Source organism: Peromyscus californicus, unplaced genomic scaffold, assembly GCF_007827085.1.
Source record: "Peromyscus californicus insignis strain IS unplaced genomic scaffold, ASM782708v3 Scaffold_18__1_contigs__length_77618521, whole genome shotgun sequence".
Lineage (NCBI taxonomy): Eukaryota > Metazoa > Chordata > Mammalia > Rodentia > Cricetidae > Peromyscus > Peromyscus californicus.
Window position 1 is genome coordinate 27709056 of NW_026294480.1, and position 21035 is coordinate 27730090.

Consider the following 21035-nt stretch of genomic DNA (forward strand, 5'->3'; position numbering starts at 1 on the left):
GGCAGGGGCAGAGACTTGTTGGGGAGTCACCTGCAGAGTTTCCAAGCAAGGCGATAAAGCCTGAATTATCAGGGTAAGAAGTAAACCAGATACCGAGAGACCTGAAAGGATTCACAGCTGGGACATGGGAGGCACAGAGAGGGGTGAAAAACCCTGGAGATACGGTCCTTGGAGCGAGTGGAAAGTGTCCAAAGCTGCCAGTTCCCAGTGGTCCATAGCGGTGCGCTTGCGATTCCACAGGACGGAAACGCTAGCACCTCAAAGCTGCCATCCCTCTGCCCAGCTGGGCAGGGGTTAGAGGAAAAACACTTTCATGTTTAACATATTGCTTTGCATTCCCTTTCTTTTTTCCCCAGGTGCTGACAGCTTATTGGATGTAAGCTCTGAAGCTGACCAACAAGATCTTCTTGCCCTATTGCAAGCAAAAGTCGCTTCCCTTACCTTACACAATAAGGAGTTACAAGATAAATTACAGGTTGGTAAATATATCGCTGACACAGGCTATTCTGTCAAGTATTGGTGTGTTCAAGGCTAGTCAAGTATATTTTGTTTTAAATAGCCACATAAGTTTCTTCTTTTCCTATATAATTAGCTTTAAAACTCTTAATGGTTTCAGATTATTTAAAGGTGTTCACTAATTCTATTTCTGGAAATTGCTAAGTTATGTATAATTGTGTATAGTTTAATAAGTATAGGGACAAATATAAAATTTAAATATAGACTAGTTATATGTATATGATATAAACAGAATGTTATATGGTAATTTTTAATTTATAAATTTTATATTTCCATTCTGATATATATTAAATTTTGCTTTTTTGTTGTTTGATTGTTTTACATATTTATATAGTTGATCACTTTCACCCTGCCATTCCTCTCCCATCCCCCTCCCTCTCCTGCTGAAACCCTCCTTCCAACCAAATCTCCCTCCTGCTTTGGTGTCTTCTGTGTGTGACCCACGGATCTTAACTATAGTTTCTGATGAAGCTTTGGTAGAAGGTTATTTACTGGACCAAGAACAACTTATCAGTGGTTATACCACCAAAGGAAAAAATGGTACCCCCTCCGAGGCCCAGCAATCCTTAACAGCCAGTAGTCCCTTGGGAAGGGGTGGGGCCTCATGGGCCCCCTCCACCCATGATGATGGTGAAGGGCCCAACCTCGTGCGGGTCTTGTGCAGATAATCACAGCACTTGCAGTGGCTGTTTCCTGTCCAGAAGACATCTCTTTGCTGCATTTCTCCCCATCTGGCTCAAGTTTGTTCTATGCTCCTTCCATGATGTCCCCCGAGCTTTAGAAGGAGGTGCTCCAGATGTCCACTTTGGGATGAACAGTTCATCCACCATCACTTACTCCTACTGAAAAGTGGGCCCCAAATCCAATTAGAAACGTCATACCCATGTCGCGCTCTTGTCAACACATCTTTCCTGACAAGTCATTATTGTACTCACAGAGTTCACCAGTGGGTAAGATTGTTGATGACTTTTCTTCCCCCATCAGCTTACATAGCACCTTCTGGCTGTGAAGCTAGCCAGTAGGGAGGAAACTTCCACCTCCTTGGTTTCTCCTTATCCTGTAACCAAAGTATTTTTGGCAACTGAGTCTTACTATCAAGGGCAGGAGCCATGTCAATAACCTGTTTTGCTTTGGGGGCCTTAGGGCTTCGCTCACCAAGAACTCATAGGGAGATACCCCACACAGAACTCATAGGGAGATACCCCACACAGCTGGCTCTGGGATTGTTCTTTAATAACCCATTGCTCTGGCAGGAGCGTTAGCCGTTCCTGGAGGGTGCCTTTATTCAAACTCCTTTATTTTTCAGATTATAATTTTTAATAAGCTTATAAAACAAATAAAAGGTTTCCACGTGACTTTTTCATGTCTCCTGAGTTTTGGTTACGCATCCCTCCTTTCCCCTGCTCCTCCCTACCCTCCTCCCTACCTCCTTGTTTAGACCTTTCCGCACTGAAATTTTATGCTTAAAATTTTTAATGTATAAAGTAGTAGCCATTGGTTTAGTAAAATTGATCTCTAATCTTCTTAAGAACCTGATGAAAAATAACTATGCAGTGCCTTGGGCAACTGAAATGATATGAGAAACAAAGGAAAAATTTGTATTGGAGGTTTTACAGATGAAATAGTTCCAGTGTTTTAAAAATACAGAAATGATCTAATGAAACATAGAATAAGATGCCCTGTAAGTCTGGCTCTGGTGCCCCATACCATGGGTCTTTGTGATCCTGGAGAACACATGGAAAAGGATGGCACTGCTCTTCCAGCTCTAAACTTCAGGTTGCCCCTCATATCCTAGGTGCGTGCACACCTGGCCACTCCTTAGTGTTGCATTCCTTGTTTCTTTCCCAGGCCAGATCACCCGAGAAGGCCGAAGCAGACCTAAGCCTTGACTCTTTCCATTCCACTCAGACTGACCTGGCCCCATCCCTGGACAAGTCGAGTGAAGCCCCTTCCTCAGACACCAAATCATCTCCATTTGTAGAACGTCCTGTGGGGACATCCACTGTGGACAGCGATGTCAGAATCCAGCAGCTGCAAGACACTTTGCTAGACTTGCAGAAGAAACTGGAGAGTTCTGAAGCAGAGAGGAAACAGCTACAGGCCGAACTCCAGTCCCAGAGGACAGACCTGATGTGCTTGAACAGCACAGAGATTTCAGAGAATGGCTCTGATCTCAGTCAGAAACTCAAAGAAACCCAGAGCAAGTACGAGGAGGCCATGAAAGAAGTCCTCAGTGCTCAGAAGCAGATGAAACTGGGTCTCCTCTCCCATGAGAGTGCAGATGGTTGTTCGCATCTCCGAGAGGCGAGGGTCGCCAGTGTTGACGTGGACACACTAAAGCAGGACCTGCGGAATGCATTGGAAGAGAGTGAAAGGAATAAAGACAGAGTGAGGGAGTTAGAAACAAAGCTTGGGGAGAAGGAGAAGGCTGGGCCTACTAAGCCACCTGCAGCAGAAGAATGTGAGGAGATGAAAAGCTCATACTGCTCTGTCATTGAGAATATGAATAAGGAGAAGGCCTTTTTGTTTGAGAAATACCAGCAGGCCCAAGAAGAAATCATGAAACTAAAAGACACACTGAAAAGTCAGATGCCGCCGGAAGCCCCCGATGACGCTGGGGATATGAAAGAGGCCATGAACAGGATGATAGATGAACTCAATAAACAGGTGAGCGAACTGTCACAGCTGTACAAAGAAGCCCAGGCAGAGCTGGAGGATTATAGGAAGAGGAAATCTCTAGAGGATGCAGCTGAATATATCCACAAAGCCGAACACGAGAGGCTGATGCACGTGACAAACACGTCCAGGGCGAAAGCTGAAGAAGCACTGTCCGAAATGAAGTCCCAGTATTCCAGAGTACTGAACGAGCTGACTCAGCTCAAGCAACTCGTAGATGCTCACAAGGAGAACTCGGTGTCCATCACGGAACATCTGCAGGTGATAACCACGCTGCGGACCACTGCCAAGGAGATGGAAGAGAAAGTAAGCCGCCTCAAGGAGCACCTTGCGAGCAAGGAAGCAGAAGTCACAAAGCTGGAGAAGCAACTCCTGGAAGAGAAGGCTGCTGTGACCGATGCCATGGTCCCCAAGTCTTCCTATGAAAAGCTCCAGGCATCCTTAGAGAATGAAGTAAACGCGTTAGCGACGAAATTAAAGGATTCAGTGAAAGAGAGAGAGAAAGCCCATTCAGAGGTCGCCCAGGTCCGAAGTGAGGTCTCTCAGGTGAAAAGGGAAAAGGAAAACATCCAGACTCTCTTGAAATCCAAAGAGCAGGAAGTAACTGAGCTTCTGCAGAAACTGCAGCGAGCTCAGGAAGATCTTGAAGGGATGAAAAGATGCTCCGAGACCTCTTCAAAGCTGGAGGAGGATAAAGACGAAAAGGTCGGTGAATGTCCCTTGCTCTTGGGTTTCTGGCACTAAGTCCTAATAAGGCCCTTCAGATTTTCCTCAGCTAAACCTTTATGGAATTGGTTGCTGACAACTTGTGTGAATACTCAGAGGCTCTGTGCCTGTCTGTCGCAGTCACCAAAAGTCCCAGCACTTGTGGGATTATAAGTTGAAGGCTACCCTGAGCTGTACAGTAAACAAAAAGTATTTGGGATATTTTTAAAAAGACTAATCTAAAACCCCAACAGTGCAGGTGCACTCACACACACCGCACACACACTATTATTATAAATAAATAATTAACACACGTTACTAGTGTCTTAGGGTTGCTGTTGCTGTGATTCTTCTCGAAATGCCCTACCGGCTTGCCTGGTCTTATGGAGGTGTTTTCTTAACTGAGGCTCCCTCCTCTTTGACGACTCTAGCTTGTGTCAAGTTGACCTAGACCTAGCCAGCACAGCTAGTATTAGGGATCCAGGACAAGTGTGACCTGTCTCCAGATATAGAGTGACAAGTGAGGGGAGCCAGCAATTTAGAGATGATTCTGGGTGTGGCACGGAGGATGGAAGGGAGCAAAAAGAAGGGAGTTCAGGATCGTTCTGTACCTGAATTCTCTCTGCATTCCCACTCCCTTATGCTCTGAATGGTGTTGGAGCCCTGTTCGTTTTTTTACCTGGGGACTGGTGTGGTGACAAGAGAAGTTGTTTTCACTTTAAAGCCGGATGTCCAGAGGTGTTACTTGGACTGACTATCCATCTCAGTGGAAGATGATGGCCACGCTGACAGTGGATGAGACACACAAAGATCTTTAAGAAGCTGTCTAGCAGTTAAGCCTCTGAGTATTTGACTTTGAGCTAACGTTCTCTGTGTCACAAGACAAATGTGACATATCTGTGTTTGATCAAATAATGTGTTTAATTTTTACTGCACCCCTTCTAAAGTAAGAAAAGAACATTGACATCGTAGCTTTTCTTAAAAGCCACATGCACTTAAAACACAATAGGCCTTATCTGAATGGTACAAAAGCCAAGGTCTTCACTGGTTTGTCTGAATTTGTTATGCTTTATTTTACGGATTTCCTTTAAGAAATAAAAAAAAAAGGAGTTGGACCAGAGATTCAAAGAAATGACTAATGTTGGAGGCCTAGAAATATCCAGAATGTTGCTTCTGTAGACAGATTACTAGCCTACTGACTGAATTTTTCTTTCTCACTAGATAAATGAGATGTCGAAGGAAGTCATGAAACTGAAGGAGGCCCTCAACAGCCTCTCACAGCTCTCCTACTCCACCAGCTCATCCAAGAGGCAGACCCAGCAGCTGGAAGTGCTACAGCAGCAGGTCAAACAGCTGCAGAACCAGCTGACTGTGAGTGGGCTTCTGTTCTCGGCCTGCGGTGGGCTGGAGGGGGAGCAAGTTGCCTACCAACTTAGCTGGCCATGACAAAAAGATGCTCCAGTGAGTAATGGATTCAGGACTTGTTGGTGAGAGCGAGTTAGGAAAATGCTGGGAGACGCTCTAGGAGTCGTTGCAATGAGATGGGTAGATGTATCTATCACTGGGCAGGGAAAATCACGACAGCGAGAGGATGCTCATAGTCCCTCATCCACTACTTTGTCACTCTCCTCTTTCTGGGATGGTCACTCCTCAGCTGTGACAGTGCTGAGAGCATCTTGTTGTTAGGGGGTCGGGATCAGGTAGTTGTGTATCTACATAGTTCAAGTTGCTTCTTGCTTTTTCTGCTTGTTTTACTACCCAGGAAGGCCCACTCGATTTTTGTTTCCCTTGGCTATTCCAACAAACTCCAAACTTGTTTTTTGACACAGTAGTTCTAGAGATCAGAACGCTGAAAATCAGTTGCACTGGACTACCATCAAAGCATGGCAGGGCTGCTTCTTCATGAGACTAAATGGAGCCTCCATCTCCCTGGCTGCCAGCTTCTAGATGCCCCCTGCCTTCTAGGGCTCATAATACCTGGCCCACCTTCAGGGTACATCACCTCATCTTCTGCTTTTATCCTGTTACGTCCTCTTTTCCACCTCTGACTTCCTTGCTACTCTCTTAGGAGACGTGTGATTCCATTTGAAGGCTACTCAGATTATCCGTAATAATCCTCCCTCTCCATCTCTTGAGTCCTTAATGGCATCTGCAAGATCCTTTTTGCCGTTTACAGACGTGTCATTTAGGTGGCCCTTTGAACCCTGGCAACAACCTTTCCAAAGGAATGGTGCAATGGGATCTGGATTAAAGCAGACTGCTGGTGCAGATAGGTGTCCAGTGGGGCTGAAATGTCACATCTAGAGGAGTGTGGTGAAAGGAGGGTGCTTTCTGCTAAGATTCAGAGGTGGGAATGACAGACAGGACTAGGAGCATGCAAATGAGTAGACACGTTATGAAGCTGATGAGGATGTAAGAGGCTGGGGTGTTGTTAGCTGGATCCTTCACTCAGATATTAAAGACAACCAAGTGCTGACAGAAATAGGGATGGAAGGGAAGCTTGTGAAGAAGGACGTGGAGCCAGGTGTGGTGGCACACACTTGTAATCCTGGCACTCAGGAGGCTCAGGCAAGAGAATCACCATGAAGTTGAAGCCAGCCTGGGATGCATAGTGAGTCCCAGGCTAGCCTGAGCTACACGGGAAGACTGTCTCAAACCAGCCTTGTGGCATGAACATCATCAGCTCCTCAGAGTTGGCCCAAGGAAAGCTAGCTCAGATTCTGGCCCTGGTGGTGAGGGGAGAAAGGGTATTAATAAACATTTGTAGGTTTTTAGGTGATCCATATTTTATGGTTTTCATTTTCATAATAAAGAGAAAGGACTCATTCTCTTAGAACAAGGGGAGTTAGGAGGAACAAGGAGCAGTAAATGTACGAGCAGCGGTGGTGAAGAACATTGAGACAGAGACTGTTCCTTGTTTGTGTTCTTGGTACAGATTACTAAATAGCTGAACTCCTTGGGGGCTACACAGCATTATCTGTATACAATAACGCCTTTAAAAATGAATAGATTTTATTTTCAACTAAGTGAACATTTTGTAACTATAAAGTTGCAAATTAAACAAAAATAACTTAAAATCTCTTAAAAACTCTTTTAAAACTCTTAATATGAAGCTTACCCATAACTCAACTCTGAAATAATTTCATTTTGCCTTTCATCTATTTTTTTACAACATTCACTTACAGTGACAATATCTCTATGTATGTATGTATGTATGTATGTATGTATGTGTGGTTTTTAAATTGGGATTGTAATAAGTACTTTGCCCACAACTATTCTAGCTTTGACATACCAAGATAACTAGAATAGTGACAAGTATTTAGAAACACACAAGCCAGTGAATTAAACAAATCTAGAAGCTTCCTGTGCTAACATACAGAAGCAGATGTGCAGCACCTGAGTGACAGCTTTTCATACTTACTATTCTCTTCTTTAAAGACGCCCCCAAGCTCATTAACAATGTCACGTTGTCTCTTCCTAGGAATGTAAGAAACAACACCAGGAGGTCATATCGGTTTACAGAATGCATCTTCTATATGCTGTTCAGGTATGGTAACATCAGTGACAGCCCAAAGAAATTGTCAGCCTGGTCAAGCAGTGCCACGCACCTGTCATCCAGAGATTTAGAGGTAGAGGTAGGAGGACCAAGAGTTCACTGACATCCTCTGCTCCATAGTGAGTTTGAGACCAGCCTGGGTTCTAAGCAACCCTGTCTCAAATAAAACTAATAATAAATGGGACAGCAGGTGTTGCCCAGATTGCCACCATCGGACTAGCAGAATGAACTAGAATTAGAGGAGTCTCCTTTTTGAGAAACCTCAAATGCTTTTTGCTTAAGATTTTGTGTCCAGCCTGTGCCTTACCTACTAGTGGTAGATTCATTCATTATTGAGAGGGAATATCACTATGAAAGATGTATCTGCTTTTCCCTATCAAGAAGTCCCAGGCTTTAATAGGGATGCCAATATCTTCAGATGGCCCTCAGCACTGCCTTGCCCTTGTGCTTTTTGGCTAGCTGGGCTCACACAACTAAGACCCCAGTTACCCTTTGCTGAGGATTTTGGTAGACGTAGTCATCCCCCAAAGGAAAACCAGGGAACTCTCTTTGACTCCACTCATCATGGAAATGTGAGAGTTGATAGGGCTGACATTCTTCTGAACACTGAGGGGAGTAAGCAGAAGGCTGAGTCTCAGCCATCTCACCCCCCAGGGGAGAAGGTGCCGTGATGTAGATGAAGTTCTCATGCATATCTTCTGTGTGGATTTTCTAGGGCCAAATGGATGAGGATGTCCAGAGAGTCCTGAAGCAGATACTCACCATGTGTAAAAACCAGTCCCAGAAGAAGTAAAGCGGAGTCCTTGGCGGGACACTGCCCCTGGTGGCCTGTTTTTGTGTTAGACCTGGAGTTGTCGCCGACCACTGCCATTGTTCTTATCCGTGGTGTGCACTGTGACCCAGCATAGCTTCTTTTCCAGAGGTTTCTGGGGACTAGTCCCAGAAGAAGATACCCTCCTCAGAACTGCGTAGGTTCCTCAGACCAGTGGAGGTGAAGGTCCCTGCCATCTCTTCAGCTGTGCCCCAAAGTCTGGTCTACCTTCCTTGGTCCCCCACCATCGGAGTGGCTTCCCTGAGTGATCTGAGGAGGCCTCCGTGCAGTGAATAGTCCTGGCTCTCTGCCTTTGGGCTGTGCCATTCAGCATGGGGCAGCATTTTTGCCCTCCATTCCCCAAACATGATTTAATTTCTAACCAAATTAGAACAGCGTTAGGAGTGTTTAAGATCCTTTATCCAGTGGATTTAAAACCTCAAATTCCATCCTTTCCCTCCAGCTGCCTTATGTTTCCTTGCCCTCCTTACAGGTCTCACAGTTTGCTGAGTACTGTTAACTGCAATATAGAGTTTTAATCCAAGGGTGAACTTCCTTAAAGGTTTTGAAGTAAATCAACACACTGCAAATTTTCTATGCAAACTTGCCTCCTGCTCTTATCCGCAAAGCTCAGGAAATCCAAATATTTGTATTTCAACAAAGGACAGTAAACTATATGTTTACAGCCAAAAGAAATGCCTCATGGTTCTTAACCTCAATTTTTTAAAAGTGTTTTTTTTCTGTATATTTTTATTGGCTTTCAAAGATGTTTTCATAGCTAAATCCCTAAGTAAGTGAGATTAGATTAGATTAACAATATTTTAGATAACCATGCTTAAGACTTCTTAAAATGTAACTTTTTCCTCAAAACTTTTCAGCTGTAGCAGAGGGTAGTTATATATTCCAAACTCAATTTGAGCTACCACCAGCACCCCCAGAATTTTCTGTAGTCTACTTCTGAACACAGTAAGTCCTTCTTTTGCCAGTTGAATAACTGGATACACCCAAAACTCTTATCACCCATAAATGATTCCTGGAAGGACTGTTAGTGGCAATCAGTTTCTCCATGTTGAAAGGAAATGTCCGACGTGGTAACATGGTGCATAGCAAAAGTCTTGGTGGGGGCGGGGAAATATGTCTGTTGACTTTCAGGTTAAAAAAATGTTTGAGTTGCTTGCCACTTCTCTTATGGCCCTGATCATGAGGGAGGTGAATGGAATACAGAACTTTTAGTACGTGACTGAACGTCGAGGCCCAACTCTGACAGGTTCGGTGGACTGCAGGGCTGCCTGGGCTCTGCGGGCGCTTCGCTGAACTACCTGTGTTCATCTGTATTAGGTAAAGACCAATGCCAGCAAAACAAAAGTGGCTTTAGGTTGGTGGCGTTCCTTTTCTTAAGTTGTCCGATTACAGTTAAGCATGTCTCAAAATGCTCCAAAGAAATGTGAAAGAATCTGTCTCAGAACTTAAGAAATCACAGAACCACCTGCCCTCGCACCCCCACACAGAAATGCTGCAGAATGTAAAACTTGAGACATTTTGTAGGATGCCTGACAAAGTGTAGCCTTTTTTTGTTTCAGGATGCATATTTATTACAAGTATTCTGGTTAAATATTGAAAAGATATATGCTGTAGTTTAGCATTTTTATCTTTGTAATTTACAGAAACTATTGGAGAAAATAAACTCGGTTCATTTTGCACCCCTTTTGCTGATGTGTGGTGTGTTTGTGAGCGGATCTGTGGCTTCAGTTGGTTGGTAGCACTTCAGTGTGACGGATTTTACATCCTGCTCCATCCTTGGCCAATGGAAGCTGTCCCCACCATATCACATAAGAATACATCATCCTGCCCACAGGCCCTTAGGTTCAACCTGACTGAGCTCTTCCATTGAGGCCATGTTGGGCATTTTGTGTCACATTTCTTTAATTCAAAGGTACCTGTCATTTGAACTGCAAGCTTTCTGGTTGGAAACCTATACTGGATTTTCCTCTGCTTCTGTCTTCTTTAATTAAAAAAAAAAAGTTTTTTTAAAAAAAAGTAAAACATCTTCCTATTCTCTTAATAAGGATAATTCAATCCTGGGGGATGGGGAGCTGTCCTGGGGCTCGGGGTGGAGGCAGGAAGATCAGGGGTACAAATGAATGCTGTTCTGAGTTACATAATGAGAGATTCTGTCTCTAAAAGAAAACAAAAAACCCTCTTGTAGGACCAAGACTTACGTTAAATCATAAAATATCCAATGGGAAATAATTGCGTGCACTTGCTTAAGTAGTGGCATTATTTACCATAATTCAATACCACCATTTCGTCCACCCATAGCCGGAGCCTTCCATCTCTCCGTCATCTGATTTCAAGAGAAGCCTGTGTGTGATACTCAGTTTACTTACTTGAACCTTTAATGTTCCCTGTAGAAATTCTAAACAGTCTTATTCAATAAGAAACACAGAACCAAATACAGAGTTAAAAGCCCAAGAGATCCGAGCACTAGAGAAGAGCCAAGACTACCTTATCTTACCACTCGCTGCCGTCCTTCCCTCAGAGAGAGACCTTCCTCCTGTGTGTCTTGCATTTTATTACTTTCCTATTCTGCCTTCTCATTGGCTCTAAGCCCAGCCACATGACTTGTCACTGCCTGTCTATACAGATCTCCTGGTCTCTATGGTTGATACTGGGATTAAAGACTCAAGGGTCACCATGCTTGGCTGTGTCCTTGACCACACAGAGACTCTGCCTGCCATGTGCTCGGATTAAGGGCGTGGGCTACCACCACCTGACTTCTATTCCTGGCTCTCAGCTAATGACCTCTGATCTTCAGGCAAACTTTATTTATTAACATACAAATAAAATCACATTTCAGCACAATTAAAATATCCCCGCAGTTCCCCTCCTCCATCACCACCACCACCCCAAGAAAGAAAAAAATAAAATGTAAAGGGAAAGGGGTTATCTCTATTTTAAATCAAGTGCATGTTCCCCAAGGAAACAATTGACATCCCTGGAGCCAATCTGCCAACCCAGAGGATGACTTCATGGGGACAGATTACTGGACGGGATACGTCCCTCCATGGTTAGATGTCAGGCCAGAACTAGGATGAATTAAGTAAACTGAAAACAGACCTTTCCCTTCTTGGCCCCAGCCCTTAGCTAACCTCTCCAGAAACCACAGCTATTAAATGGGTCACCTGAGACTGTCTGATGTAGGAATGCATTGTAATGTGAAGACTGTAATGTGTAACTGCAGGACAGTATTTCATAGTACTATGATTTAGTTAACTTGTTCCTTGGTGGTGAGTCTTTCATCTGTAAATATTTTATGGCTATAAAAATGGTGTAACAGCTAAGCTATGTATAAATGCATTCACAAGTGAGGACTTTTCAGGTAATTTTTAAATTGACCATGTTTACACTACCCTCCTATCACGATTCAGGCAAGATGGAGAATAAAGTATTGTCGACATCATCATATTAGTGAGAAAGAATAGTCTTGTCCTTCATAGTGGATGAATCATAGACTACTTGTTGTTATATAAACTTTGTTAAGACAGGCTCCAGAGCCCTCAATACCTAAACGCACTCATCCTAAGATAAACACACGATACATTGTGGGGGAGAATGCTCCCAAAACATGTTGAAGCACAGCTTTTTGCATTGTGACAACTCTGGAATGCTGAGTGCTGACAGCAGCAGAAACACTGTCCAACAATGATGGAGGTGATACTTTCTGAGCAAAGTTACAAAGCAGACTACGTACAAGACAAAGAGCTGGAAAGGGCAGTAGACTGGAGAAGCAGGAGATTGCTGCCCAGCAGCTCAGGGCTGAGAACTATTGAGCATTATGGGAGGACATGGAAGACTGGAGGGAAAAAAAAAGGACAAGATGAGCTCTTACAATGGTCACCACAAATGGTCTTTGAAAACAGCTAAGGAATATGGGTTCCAGCTTATGGAAAGACTTTCACAAGGACTTATGTCCCAAGAGATGGGTGTGAGTAGAAATGAAGAGAGATTCCTTCACTTTTACTATAAGCCAGGCCCTTAAAGAGGCAGAAAGGGCAGTGAAGAATTTACTGTGTACCAGATTGTACCAGATGTGCGGGGAAGAGTAAAGAGCAGGCCACAGCAAGAAATTAACAGCTAGAAAAGGTGGGTAGTAAGGGCTCCCTACGTGTTACCTCCAGAAGTTTTGGAAGCTGTGCATTTAAGTCAAACACTCTGGTAGGCAGAGTAAGTCTTTTCTCTTCCTAAGAGGTCTATTTCAACAAGCAAACTTTGGAACGTGTGCTGGTTTGAAAGAAAATGGCCCCCATAGGGAGTGGCACTATTAGGTGGTGTGGCTTTATTGGAGAGGTGTGGCCTTGTTGGAGGAGTGTGTTATTGTGGGGGTGGGCTTTGAGGACTCCTTTGCTCAAGCTACGCCAAGTGAAACAGTTCACTTCCTGTTGCCTGCGGATCAAGACGTAGAACTGTCAGCTACCTCTTCAGCACCATGCCTGCCTGCATGCTGCCTTGCTACCTGCCATGATATAATGGACAAAACTTTGGAAACTGTAAGCCAGCCCCCAATTAAATGTTTTCCTTTATAAGAGTTGCTGTGGTCATAGTGTCTCTTCACAGCAATAGAAATCCTAACTAAAGACAGAACCTATATGAACAAGTTGTTATATACAGGGAAAGGGATAATTCAAATTGCTGATCAACTGACCTTAAAATTGTCCTGGATGATCATTAGGATGGGCCTACTCTAACACCAGAACTTCTAGAAGTATTTTGATTGCATTTATTTGTGTTTGAGTATGTGTACATATATGTGTGAGCATATGTGCCACAGGGTAACATGTGGAAGTCAGTGTACAATTTGTGTTCTCTGGATTCTGTTCTCTCCTTTGGTCGTGTCGGTCCTTAGAACTGAACTCATGTTGTCAGGCCTGGCAGCAAACACCTTTACCCTGTGAGCTACATCATGCCAGCTCAACAGGTGTCCTTTAAGAGCGGAGGAAAGACCAGGAATTAAGGGGAACTTTAAGCACACTTCCTCAATGGCTTTGAAAGCAGGAGGAAAAAAGAAATAGGTAAGCAGGCTGTCTTCTGTGCATTCTTGCCCAGTAACACAAATTTTTGTCTCTTCAAATTTTAAGCCAATTAGCTTGCTACAAAAACTATAGGAAACTGATAACAGTCCTTATACATGACTGCATATATTAAATATTCTTGATAACGTCCTGCTCACAAGGTTCATCTAACTGGCCCTGTCACTTTGTAGGTATTGAGGAGTCACCAGGCAGGTGGAAGCACTGCCCAGAAGGCCTTGTTGCCCTGTTACTGTCCTCATCCGGTCTCTGTCTCCAGTTCCTTTTGATTGCTGTTTGCTGTTGCTTGGTCTCGTGAAGCTAGCTCTGCTTCAGAACCCTTACACTAATGCTGTTTGCTGTTCGTGTGTGTAGTGGTTTGAATGAGAAATGTTCCTTCCTAGGCTCAGGTATTTGCACACTTGCTCCCCAGCTGGCCCTGTTTGGGGAAGTTGTGAAGCCTTTAAGGACACGAAGCCTTGCTGGAGCAAGTCCATCATTCCGAGTGTTTATAGCCTCTGCTCCCTTCAGTTTTCTGTTTTCCTGTTGTTGTCAAAAATGCAATCAGCTAGCTTCCTGCTTCTGCCACCTGTTGCCATTACCATGCCCATCACTGTGGACTCTAATCCTCTGGAACTGTAAGTCAAAGTCAACTCTTCCATTAGTTACTTTTTTGTCACAACTACAAAAAGTAACTAAAACAACATACGAGAATATTCTATTCACGTTAATTTGCTCATTTCTTGGAGGTCTGTTTAGATACGATCTTGTCAGAGAAGCCCTACTCTGCTACACTGTACAAGATAGAATCACCCTTTCCACATTAGGTTCCTCACCTGCCTTCGGTCCTTTCTGTCACTTGCCTGTGAAATGATTCAGTCAGCTGAGTGAATACTTGAGTGAGTCTTCCAATACTGCCTGCCCTCTAGAAGGGGGCTTAGCCTTTTTTACAAGAGGCCTTTTCACCAGTAATTCATATAATGTTGCTTTGTACTACCTAAATTATATGGCTTCTTTTGTAGTTTTCAGAAACACTATTATTCATAGCAACCATATTTTTTTTTCGTTTTCTGAATTCCAGGAAAATAAATATTTGATATTCAGCTTTGCTTCCAGTTAAGGTCTCAATCTTAAGTTTCTCCCCAAGGCCTCATTTATTAAAGGCTTGATATCTAGCTGATGGCAATACTCGGAAGTGGTAGCAGCCTCAGGCAATAGGGTCTAGTTGAAGGAAGTGGGTCCTTTGGAGCATGCTCTTCAAGATATACTAGGATTCATATTTGATCTCATTTTCTCTCCCTCTTTCCCTCTCCTTCTCCTCTTCTCCTCTCTCTCTATTTATTTGCCATAGGGAAACACTTCACCTGCCAAATGTTCCATGCCATGAGGTTCTGCTTTGCCATAGACCCCAAAACAACTAGGCCAAGGAAACATGAACTGAACCAAATCTTTCAAGCTTATTTTCTCAGTTATTTTGTCACAAAAACAGAATACAGACTTGTAACACAAATCTTAAAAGGCCTTATTAATAAAAACAAACCTGGAGCCAGGTACTGGGGTGAATGCTGGAAGATCAGAGAAACAGAACAAGCCACAGCCACCTCACCTTGCCAGTTCCTCAGCTGATCCTGTTTCCTCAGACTGGAAGCTTCTGGGTCCTCATCCAAATGAATCTCAGTTGAACTGCTGCTCAAAAGCCTAAAATCTTAACCAGCTCTAGTTCCTGGTCCTCACGCCTTAAATACCTTTCTGCTTCCTGCCATCACTTCCTGGGATTAAAGGCGTGTGTCACCATGCCTGACTGTTTCCAGTGTGGCTTTGAACTCACAGAGATCCAGAGGGATCTCTGCCTTTGGAATGCTAGGATTAAAGGCGTGTGCTACCACTGCCTAATCTCTATGTTTAATATTGTGGTTGTTCTGTTCTCTGACCCCAGATAAGTTTATTAGGGTGCACAATATTTTGGGGAACACAATATCACCACACGGACTGACACATTCTGTCAGTGCTTCAAATAACAGGCATCTAGTACATACGTGCACATTCAGTAGATATGTATGTTGAAGCAGCTGGATGGATCCATAGTCTAGGAAACTTACAAGCAAACACAGGGTGCTAATAAGGTAAGGTTAGTGCTGTGATGAGATTGTGAGGCAGGATAAATGTGGAAGCTCAGAGTGAACTAAGGAGTGGTGGTTTGAATAAGAATGGCCCCCATGGGCTCATCGATTTGAATGCTTGGCTAGCAGGGAGTGGTACTATTTGAAAAGATTAAGAGGTATGCCTTACTGGAGGAAGTGTGTCACTATCACTGGGTTTTAAGGTTTCAAGAGCCCAAGCCAGGCCCGGTCTCTCTTTTCCTGCTCCTGAGGATCCAGATGTAGAACCCTCAGCTACTTCTCCAGCACCATGTCTGTATGCATGCTACCATGCTCCTTGCCATGGTAACAATGGACTAAACCCTTGAAAGTGTAAGCAAGCCTCAATGCAATGCTTCCCATTATAAGAGTTGCCGAGGTCATGGTGTCTCTTCACAACAATAGAGCACTGACCGAGACAGAAGACATCAGGACTAACGGTTCGCTTTTTGTTGCTGTACTAAGCATCATAACCAAAAGCAACTTGGGGAGGAAAGGGTTTGTTTCATCTGACAGCACAGAGTCCATCACTGGGAAAAAGTCATGGCAGGAGCTCAACCAGGGCAGGAAACTGAAGCAGAAACCGTGGAGGGATGTTGCTTATTGGCTTGCTCCCAGGCTCATGTCCAGCTACATTTCTTATGTGGCCCAGGCCCATCTGCCCAGGAATGGTACCACCCATACTCGGTTAGGCCCTCTCACATCAATTAGCAATTTGAGAAAGCGCTCCATGGGCCAATCTGATGGAGACAATCCTTGGATGGAAACTTCTTGACATAACTGGGCAGAATCTAACTAGGAGAACATCTAATTCTGTCCAGAGAGGGAAAAAAAAAACTTCCAAAACTTCCAAAAATACTTGTCTGGATTTTCTTGTTCTTATATTTCATAGTTTCTAGGATTGGAATCCTTTGAAGGTAATCACATTAGATTTGGGTCATAAAAGCTCAAAGAGCTCTCTACATATGCTTTCCTTTGTTTACAAAGTCTCTACATATGCTTTCTCTCTTTTCCCTTTCATTATTGGAGACAAGGTCTTACAATGTACCCCTGGCTAATGTGATACTTGCTGCGTAGCCCAAGCTGTCCTCAAATTTTGCTTCAATTCTGCTTCTCCCTCTGAAGTTCTGAGAGTGTTGGCGTCTACCTTGGGACTAAGGGAGAGAACGTGAGTGGGCATACAAGAGCTAACTATGGAGACTAATGACATTCCAGAGTTAGCAAAGAAACCTAAGTCACACATTAGTACTAAAATTCACATTGGAGGGGCAGGGTTAAGATGGCATGGGAAGAAAAAGTATCAGAGATTTGGAACGTTGAGGCTGAAAGGTTGTCTGAGTTTGCCTTATAACTTTACAGATGAGAGCAGCTTGCTTTCTGCTCAGGGCTAATTAAATGGAGGTAGAATCAGTGTCAGCTTTAGGAAGGGGAATCCAGTGTCAATTCTGCTACCACACTAACATGATTGGGCTTAGCATCAATTTTTTTTAGTATCCTAAAAACACTAAAACATTCCAATTTGATGGTGCCCAACTTTATTAAGGGAAATAAGTATTAGATTCTTTCTTTTTAATCCCCATAAATGTCAAATATCAGCCATGGGGCCACAAAAAATCCACACAGAATTCTAGAACCAGAGAAACTTTAGAGAGCAAGGGGTACATAGACACTTATAGTGTAGTCAAGAAAATTGATACCCACAGGGCGTCACACCAAGAAAGAGTCAAAACTGCAACCCTGACATCTTGAAACCAAGTTTATCGCTCTGACCATTGTTTCATGCTGAAGGTTCTCTTAGGAACCAGAGAACAGGCACAGTGGGATCTTTTTAAATTTTTGGCTCGGGAGCTTGAGGGTACAGATTTAAACTTTTGTGTTTACAGACCATCCAGCTTTTATTCTCTGTGAAAGAAAGCTCATTTAATTCCCCCAACTTTGAAAGGGCTTTCTTGACATTCTAGTGCCAATGATAAATTTCCACCCCAGATGGGTAAGAATGCAAAGCGTACAAAATCTCTGTGCTTTTCTCTACCCAGCCTTTCTTTTTAAAACAGGAGGGACTTACCTGTTCAGTTGTCAAGGGCCCAGTGCATAGTAGGGTTCATTCTATCACTTTCAAACATATCCCACGTCTTTGTAGTGCTACTATAGGCTTTGTGACCTTGTGGGACAAAGCTGCATGATTTAGAGCTATGTGATGTTTGCTGAACGTGTCCTTCTCCCTGAAATGTAACCATTTGACAGCTACTGGGCTGTTCCTAAATCCTCACTTCCCTGCACTGTTTTCTTCCACAAGCCGGACTCCAACCTTAGGCAGAGAGGTAGCTAGCACCGACGATCCGAACACCGCCAGTAGCTACATGAGTTTGTTCTCTGAGGTCTAGAGACCCAGAACACCAGAGACTGATGGAGTTCAGGGTACTTCAGGAAAAGGCTGGACTGACTAGCCAAGGATCATAGCTGAAAATGCCCGTAGACGTAGCAGTTTTAAAACTGTCAGGCTCCTGAGCCCTGGAGCGCCTTCCTTCCTTCCGTGGGATGTATCCTCTCTTCCTTCGTCTTCGAGAAGTAGTGTCCCTGAGTGACAGGCACCACAGGACCGTTCACAGCAGCAAGGCTTCACTCCAGAGTGACCCTGGAAAGGTAGCCTGTGCCCTCGGAGCGGCAGGCCGGAAGTATACCGCGTTGCCATGGCTCCTGGTGTCATCGCTAAGAGGTGTCCGTCCCCATGACAACGCATTGTCTCCAAGTTCAGAAGCTTAGCTTCCTTGCTTCAGGACAGGGCTTGGCTGGCGGGGACACTGACAGTAGGCAGCAGAGATCCTAACTGCTTAGCCAGGTGAGGGAAGCCAGGAAGGCGTTTCCGGGTCGGGGGAGCCAAAGGTGCTCACCAGCTTCCAGTGCAGGGCGTCTGAACCCAGGCGGGAAAGATGGGGCCAAGTCCCCGAGAGGGTCCATGTCTAGGAAGCAACAGTAGAAAATCCGCGGAGAAACAGCTAGAGATTTGTCCCCGGGGGAACCAAGTGCCAGGTCCTAATTCAGGGCCCTCTGTAACTGCATGGGAACAGCGTGTAGGATTGCTTAGAAAGGCGAGTTAGTCCTTCTACCCATCCCAAGTGTGTGTAGTTGAGTGTTCTGGAGCCTGGGTCAAGGAAAGCGACCGCAGTATTCTTCAGGGAGCGATTTGGAGGGTGTCAATGTTCAGTGAAGTGTGTGTGTGTGTGTGTGTGTGTGTGTGTGTGTGTGTGTGTGTGTGTGTGTGCGTTTTAGGGTTAGGGATAGCCTTGAGAAATGCATTTTACAAATTATTATCAACCACTCCCCCCGACCCTCCCACGAGGTTCGCATTTGTCAACAGCTAACAGCAGCAGCCTAAGTAGGCACGTGAGTTTTAGCCTCTTAACTAGAACTTTCTATTAAATAGTGGCATGGATCCTGGAAAGGGGAAGATTAACCAAAACACTTTAGGCTGTACTGATGAAAACTGATTACTTTTTGGTTTCGCTTTCCCTTAGCGCTGCCAAACAGTATTTGAGTTGAATAGGTCACCACAGCTTGGATGACCCAGTAAAATGTAAAAGGTGTGTCATGTAGGAAACACTTTTAAAAGAACTTTGGAGGCATGATATAGAGTAGAAATTAGGAAAAAGAAATGTAACTCTGATGAACACCTTCAATTTCGTCTTCTTTGGAGTTTCTGCATGTGGGTCTGCATAATCTATTTGTAGATTTGCATTGAGTAGTTTTAATTTAAAGTTAGTAGGATCCAGCAGAGGAAAAATAGAACAAACACCCTTTCCCTGAAAACTGACCTCACTTGTGTTTCTTGGTAGGAAGATGCGAGCCAACCCCATCCGCATTCCAACTGTTAGCAATGACACCGACTGGGACTTCTGCTTCCATCTGTAAGTACTGGCAGGACATGGACATGATGCTCACTCGCCAGAAAGAGCGGGCCTCTCCACTTTAAGGAAAGCCTGGGCGAAACTTTCCATAGAAGAGAAAGGACCACAGCTGTGTTGTATGTTAATAATGTTATGGAACAACATCCATTTGTGTCTACAACTTCTGAAAGATGGATGACCACTGTATTTTCCTAATTTAGGAAAATGTTCAAGTTTATACAAATAAAGCAACATAATAACAACTCTAGTAAATCCAGTGAGATAAACATAACAAAATCAGAGTAAGATTTCATGAAACAAAGAGGCAACGGATAAAGGCATTCTAAAATTATTTTTACTATTTTAAATTGTTTATGTGGGGTATGTGCACGAAAGAGGGGTATGTGCATGTGGGTGCTGATACACGTGGAAGCTAGAAGACAGGGTATTGGGTACCCTGGTGCTAGAGTCACAGATAGTTGTAAACCCCCTGACGTGAGTGCTGGGGACTGAACTTGGTCTTCTGGAAGAGCAGTAAGTGGTCCTAGCAACGGAGACATCTCTCCAGTCCTAATAAGAACTTCTATGTAGCTGGAGAATTTTTCTCCAGCTCCCACCACCAAGTCCTGCCAGTCCCAGAGCCCACTTATAAAACAAACACACAGACTCTTACATTATTTAAACTGCTTGGCCATAGCTCAGGCCTATCATTGTCTAGCTCTCACTCTTATATTCAGCCCATTTCTATTAACCTTTACTTTGCCACGTGGCTCGTGGCTTACCGGTACTTTACATCTTCCTTGTCTTGGCGGTGGCTCCAGCTGGTCCCTTTTCCTTCCTCCTTCCTCAATTCTCCTCTCTCCTTGTCCCGCCTATACTTCCTGCCTGGTCACTGGCCAATCAGTGCTTTATTTATATCGAGCGATATCCACAGCACTTCTACATCCTAATAAGCAATCCTTATTGAGCAGGTTCTGTGTGCCTGTCCTATTACAACTCTGTAGGGATGTGCTGTCTCTACCATTGTTACTGCACTGTATAGATGGTGATCATAAGTCAAAGAGAGGTTGGGCAGTTTGTCCAAAGTTGCACAGCTAGTGAGTGGTATTTAATCCAGCTTGTCTACTTTTAACCATTAACCATTTCTCCATATGGCAATCGCTTACTCTTGGCACTATTGGCATTTAGAGTTGGATAACTCTTTGTTAGGGAGATATCGAAGTAAAACTTGCTTTTACCCACTATATGCAAGTAGCACTGCCCCACATCTGTGACAAACAAAGTATCTTCAGGCGTTGCCAAATGGCCCCAGGGGGCAGAATCAGCCTTAGATGAAAACCACTGCTTTATTCCAGTGTGTAGGAAAAACAACAGAAACAATAGCTATCAACCACTATGGCATTTAAATTTTTCTGATAGCCATAATAAAAAGTAAACAAAGTAGGTATATTTAATTTTAATGTATTTATTTTAGTATACTTAAAATATTATGTATAACTGCTAAATATTTTATACTAATTGCTAAATAGTTTACACTATTTTTTCATAGTGAGTCATCAAAATTCAGCCTATTTTCACATTTTTGGAAATATTTTAATTCTAACTAGTCATATTTCATGTTCATAATAGCTACCTGTGGCTAGTGGTTACCTTATTGAAGATTATATAATATATCATAAAATA

General features: G+C 43.7%; 1 protein-coding gene across 5 annotated transcripts in view; it reads left to right on the forward strand.

Annotated features, from left to right (window-relative positions):
* Positions 1 to 9964, forward strand: part of Rai14 (retinoic acid induced 14) — a 143241-nt gene extending 133277 nt beyond the window's left edge. For 4 of the 5 annotated variants that reach the window (XM_052743124.1, XM_052743128.1, XM_052743125.1 and 1 more), the window contains 5 exons: positions 357 to 475; positions 2365 to 3897; positions 5119 to 5268; positions 7379 to 7444; positions 8169 to 9964. In XM_052743124.1, coding sequence (XP_052599084.1) covers positions 357 to 475; positions 2365 to 3897; positions 5119 to 5268; positions 7379 to 7444; positions 8169 to 8246 — 1946 coding nt within the window. In that variant the 3' untranslated portion in view covers positions 8247 to 9964. The remainder of the gene's footprint in view (positions 1 to 356; positions 476 to 2364; positions 3898 to 5118; positions 5269 to 7378; positions 7445 to 8168) is intronic. The other variant, XM_052743127.1, reaches the window with a different exon arrangement.
* Positions 9965 to 21035: the final 11071 nt, after the last annotated feature.